This window comes from Elephas maximus, chromosome 13 (assembly GCF_024166365.1).
Source record: "Elephas maximus indicus isolate mEleMax1 chromosome 13, mEleMax1 primary haplotype, whole genome shotgun sequence".
Taxonomy (NCBI): domain Eukaryota; kingdom Metazoa; phylum Chordata; class Mammalia; order Proboscidea; family Elephantidae; genus Elephas; species Elephas maximus.
Genome location: NC_064831.1, coordinates 68923649 through 68929648, shown reverse-complemented (window position 1 = coordinate 68929648; position 6000 = coordinate 68923649). Strand labels below are relative to the sequence as shown.

At 55.5% G+C, this 6000-nt stretch overlaps 1 protein-coding gene across 1 annotated transcript in view; it reads left to right on the top strand.

Moving 5' to 3' along the window:
* The first annotated feature begins 628 nt into the window (after positions 1 to 628).
* RASGRF1 (Ras protein specific guanine nucleotide releasing factor 1) overlaps positions 629 to 6000 on the top strand; it is a 113978-nt gene continuing 108606 nt past the window's right edge. Inside the window, exon 1 of the mRNA XM_049852589.1 lies at positions 629 to 949. Within this exon, the coding sequence (XP_049708546.1) occupies positions 674 to 949 (276 nt within the window). The 5' untranslated portion in view covers positions 629 to 673. The remainder of the gene's footprint in view (positions 950 to 6000) is intronic.

Genomic DNA, 6000 nt, shown 5'->3' with positions numbered 1-6000 from the left:
GAGAAAACAACTGGCACTTGACCCCGGATCTACAGTGCGCCGCGGTGGGGCGCAAAGATGCAAACTCCCGGGATGGCGAGTCTCTGGGGTTCCACTGAGCTAAATGAAAATTGATCTGATTTGCTTTATAAACACCCGAAGAGGAGAAGGGGAGTCCCGGACGGGGGGCAGGATGTGTGTGTGTGCGTGTGTGTGCGTGCGAGTGTGCGTGTGTGTGTGTGTCCGAGGAAGGGGAGGGGGCGCCAAGGTGCAGCCTGCGAGCGGCTCTGCGCCTTGCCGGGGCTGCGTGCGTGTGTCCCTGTCCTCGCTGCTGAAACGGGCTCTTCGAGGGATCGGCGTCACATGACTCCGCCTGCCCCTCGCCAGCGCGCAGCTCGCCAGTCCCTCAGTTTGCCAGGCGCCCGGGGAGGGTCGGGCGGCATTTCCTGGGCCCGGGGGCTCTGCAGAGCAGAGGAGACGTGCGGTCGGGGAATGGCACATCTGGATTCGGGAAGCCGCGGTCTGGCGCCAGATCCTGGAGTGTAGACGTTTGGGGGAGGGAAGGGAGGAAAAGGGGGAGAGCAAACGAGCCGGCGCCAGAGAGAGGCAGCGCGCGGCGCGCACTGACTGGGGTCTGCGGAGTGCCGGCCGGAGAAGATGTAAGCGCGTGGGGTCTCGCTGGCCTCCGAGCACCATGCAGAAGGGGATCCGGCTGAACGATGGGCACGTCGCGTCCCTGGGACTGCTGGCGCGCAAGGACGGTACGCGAAAGGGGTACCTGAGCAAGCGGAGTTCGGACAACACAAAATGGCAAACCAAGTGGTTCGCGCTACTGCAGAACCTGCTCTTCTACTTCGAGAGCGACTCGAGCTCGCGGCCCTCGGGGCTCTACCTGCTGGAGGGCTGCGTCTGCGACCGCGCGCCCTCCCCCAAGCCGGCGCTCTCGGCCAAGGAGCCGCTGGAGAAACAGGTGAGGCGAGCGCCGCGTCCTGACCTCCCCGCGCCCGGACCGCGGTCCTCGGGGTGCAGAGCCTTCGGCTGGCCGATGGATCCCGAACTTTGGTCCTTCTACGCTCGCCGCCCTCGGCGGGAGAGGAAAGTTGGCCTTAACCGGGGGGGTGACCCCCTGGCGAGCAGAGGGGGCAGGGACTGCGGACGGGGAGTAGGTACGGGCTGCGGCTGCCCTTCGCCCGGCAAGCTGAGCCCCGTGGGAGGTGGGGACAAAGGGGCAGAGACCGGGAGATGCGGAGGGAGATGGGGTTGGAGGGATCAGACAGAGACGATGAATCTGGACCCAGGTCCAGCCAAAAATGGTCTTCCCAACCTCCTCTGCCACCACCCCACCCACTTCCCCCAGCGCGGGACAGCCCAGACTGTCAGGCCAGGAGGGGAGGTGTAATTCCCCGCGCTTAGGCACCGGAAGGGCTACACTGAGGCGCCCGAGGGCCGCAGCCCCCTGCCTCGCAGCGGCTGGGGGAGAAAAGGAGCCTGCGCCCGCTCCTCGGAGTTCGGGGTTGCGGAACCGCAGGATCGGTTGGATGCGATCGAGCGGTAGCGGGCTCCCAGCCGACTCCGGCCCCGAGCAACAAACCGAGGGGTTCGGAAGAGCGCTCTGACGCGCCGGGGGTAGAATCCGGGCTGCTGCGGGGGCGCTTTTTCCTCCCCCGCCCCCTGCGCCGCCGCCGCCGCCGCCAGCGCCGCCACTGCCACCGCCGCAGTCGTGGCTGTAGCGCTGCCCTCGCGGTTACTGAGTTGCAAGGCTAAAGGGCTAGGCCTGGACCTGCCGGGGGGCCTGGGCAGGATGGGGTGCGCCTTTGGGGTGGGGAAGGGGACAGGGGCAGCTGTAGTTAAGGAGTGGGAATACCCAGACAGCGAGAGAGCGATCTGTAAGCTTGATGCGTTTTCCAAAGGCATTTGGCCCAAGCCCCTGGTTCTGGGAAGGTAAGTAATAGTGGATCCTAAAATGTCACCGATGGGACGGACCTGAGATCAGTTGGACCCAACCAGCTGGTTATTGCCTAGATGGGGACACTGAGGCCCAGAGAGAGAAATCCACCTGCCCAATGTCATACCAGGAGTCAGGGCCACCCCAAGGTTCTGGTAGGCAACTGAGATCTCAAAAGCCTTGCTGCTGGCAGACTGCTTGTGATGGATTGCCCAAAATAAAGCAAGGCTTAAAATACCCTTTCCTCCTAGTCACCTCCCCTCTAATCACCAGGACAGAGATCCTGGTTCAGTCGCCAACACACCTCCTCCTTCCCTGCCCTCTGCCTGCTCCTGATGGAGATGTTTCCTGGGGGCTGGGAAATGTGCAAAGGAATTTTTGAGGGTGGGCCTCTGGAGATGGCGAGCCACATGGCAGGCAGGGGCTTCCAGATGGCAAAGCATAGCAAAGAGCAGGCGGCTCCTTAAGCTTAGAGCACAGATGGGGCCTAGAGGACTCACCTGGGAGAGCCAGACCCAGGGAGGGCCAGAGATGCTGCTCTCAGCCCTTGATGACGTGCCCCAAGACAGCCTTCCAGAACATTAACAGCCCTCACTGTACTTACCAGTGACCTCCAGCACCAGCCTGAGCCCACCTCCATCCTTCAGCTGAGCTCCTGGGGGCAAGGAGGGACGAATGGGGGAAGCCAAGTTGGCACTGGGCTCAGAGTGTCAGTTCTCAGCACCCTGGACACAAATTAGACGGCCTGAAACTGAATCTCAGAGTTGCCACTTCTTGGCTGTGTGACCTTGGTTAACACACTAAACTTCCCTGAGCTTACATTTTATAATCTCTAAAATGGTGATAGTAACACCTACCTTTCCAGAGTCTGAGAAAACTAAATTAAATAATGTATGTGAATGCTCAGAGCACCTTTTAGTTGAATCTGGATAAATCTTAGTCGAATCTGAATTATACCCACCTGGACAGGCACTGGAAACCCTGGTGGTGTAGTGGTTAAGAGTTCAGCTGCTAACCAAAAGGTTGGCAGTTCGAATCCACCAGGTGCTCCTTGGAGACCCTATGGGGCAGTTCTGTTCTATAAGGTAGCTATGAGTCGAAATTGACTCAACAGCAATGGATTTGGTTTTGTTTGTTTGTTCTTTTGGCAGGCACTAAAGGCCTTAGGTCACAAAATATCAAAGGTGAAAGGAACCTCAGCCATTGTCCAACCCATCCTTCCCACTTTATAGATGAGGAAACTGAGGGCCAGAGAGGGAAAGGGAGCTATGCTAAGTCACACAGTAAATCAGTGGCAGATTCAGACCTAGAATTCATGCTGTGTCTAAGAATTCCTAAAAATGAGACTGTATGTTGATTCCAAATCATTCAATCCTGGCTCAGGTATCAAATCAGGCTAGGAGAGGCTCATGGAGAGGCAGGAGTGCAGACCAAGTGACAATCTGCACACATGTTCAGAGCTGTAAGCGTTTCCTCAGAACACCAGCAAAGACCCTCAAACATGCTCACAAGAGTAGCCCTCCTGCACTGGAGAACAGAACCGGGTTGAGAGTAGCAGGCAATAATTTAGTGCTGCGCAGTCAAGGTGTAAACTTTCGTTAAAGTCTCACATCTCATCTCATACACTTAGAAAGGCTTTACGTCCTACTCTAGAACAAGACTTTGGTACGTGTGGAAAAGTCGATCCTGCTCCTTTGGCCTCCGTTGTTGTTGTTGTTAGGTGCCATCGAGTCAGTTCTGACTCATATTGACCCTATAGGACAGAGTAGACATTCCCCATAGGGTTTCCAAGGAATGGCAGGTAGATTTGAACTGCCGACCTTTTGGTTACTAGCCAAGGTCTTAACCACAGTGCCACCAGGGCTCCACTCTAGCCTTTATGTGTGTGCAAAAAATAATTTTTTCTAAATGTTTGCATAAAGTTGATGGCCCCAGAAGCTGCCCCGTGTTTATCCTTGACTTGAGCACCCCATGACAGAGCCCAGTGTAAGAGGCCCAGCTCCTGGCCATTCTGTGACCAGGTTTGCCTTGTGTCTGGGCCCGTAGGAAGTCTTGGCTCAAACCTACTGGGCAAGTGGCCAGGCATCAGCATTAAGAGGCTTCAATGAGGTGATCAGTTTGACAGGACTGGTTAGTATCTGGAGGTCTGTGGATGGCGCAAACAGTTTGCACTTGACTGGTAACCAGAAGGATGGCAGTTCAAACCCACCCGGTGGCACTGGGGAAGAAAAGGTCTTGAGATCTGCTTCCATAAAGATTAAACTAAAAACCAAACCGAAGGCCATGGAGTCAATTCCAACTCATAGTGACCCTGTAGGATAGAGTAGAACTGCCCCATTGGGTTTCCAAGGCTGTAATCTTTAAGGAAGCAGACCGCTACATCAAACGAACAACCTTTCAGTAAGCAGCCAAGCACTTAACCACTGTACCACCGGGCCTCCTCCATAAAGATTACAGCCAAGAAGGCCCTATGGAGCAGTTCTACTCTTTAACACACGGAGTCGCCATTAGTTGGAATCAAGTCAACGGCACAAGACAAGTTAGTATCTGGGGCAGCAGTTGTTCAGTGGTAGAATTCTCACCTTCCACGTGGGAGACTCAGGTGATTCCCTACCAGTGCACCTCATGGGTAGCCACCACCCACCTATCAGTGGAGGTTTGCATGTTGCTATGATGCTGAACAGGTTTCAGCAGAACTTCCAAACTGAGACAGACTAGAAAAAAGGCCTTGCAATCTACTTCTGAAAATTAGCCAGAGAAAACCCTATGGATCACAACGGTCCAATCTCATTGTGTATGGGGTCACCACCAGTCAGGGACTGCCTGGATGGCAGCGAAAAACAACAAGTTAGTATCTAGGGAAGACTTGGTTTTAGAAGGACATCATGTTTACCCAGATCCAAGCAGGCAGCTTCCTCCTTGAAGGCCCAGCAATGGTTTCTGAAGGAATAGAAACCAAGGTTTTGTTGGGAACCCACCCAATGGCAGGAGTGGGGTCTTATTAACCAAGGACAAAGCACATAGTAGGTGCATGGTGCCTACTGAACTGGACTTGTTGGTGTATCAGATGTTAATGCCACATTTCATGTTCTGAGGACTGACTGGGCACCAGGTCCTGGGGCCATGTCCCAGCCCTAAGAAGCTGTATCGTCACAGTCCCTGGGCCCCTGGGTGAGACAGATGCAGATAAAGATGAAAGTCACCTGCTGGGAAGGTGCTCTACTAGCAGGACGTACAGGTGCTCTGGGAACCCAGGCTTGGATCACCAGGTTCATCCCAACATGGTGCAGCCTCGCCTGGCTGCTTCTAGATTGGTCCGAGTCATCTGGTGCAGCTACAAGGTCCTGGAGCCCTGCCTGGTCCCAAAGCCTCCGTAAGCCAGACGGGCACAGCTGTTCCCCGCCCCGTGTCTGCTGGCACCTGCAAGCTGGCTCCCTGGCCTGGACCCTATTGTTCACCCTTGACTTCATCTCCTCCTGACCCTACAGTCCACGCGGCCCATACACCGAAGGCCTGAGTGCCTTGGACTCAGACTTTGAGTTCAGCTTCCCGTGAGGTTGACCCTGGGTGTTCCATAACCTGCCTTATCGTGGAGTCACCCACACTGCCTTTTCCCATCCTTGTTCCAAGCACACTGCAATAAGGTTTCCAGCCAGCTTCTGGGGTGGAGGGGCAGCCAAACCAGCCCCAGCACCCCCCAGCCCCCAGAGTGGTCAAAATGTGGAGACCAGGTTCTTCATTCACCTAGGACCGAGGCAGGGCCATGAAGAGGTGCAGGCAAATCTCTTCAAGCCAGAACCTTACCGGTGATGTGGGCAGAGACGCTGGAAGCTGGGGGCTACCTAACCAGTTGCCGTGGAGCCAGTTCTGATTCATGGCAGTCACATGTGTGTCAGAGTAGAACTGTGCTCCACAGGGTTTTCAGTGATTGATTTTTTGGACATAGATCACCAGGCCTCTCTTCCGAGGCACCTCTGGGTAGACTTGAACCTCCAACCTTTTGATTAGCAGCCAAGTGCGTTAACCATTTGTACTCCCTAGCTCCTCTGAGAGCCACTCGGTACCTACTGTCTGCC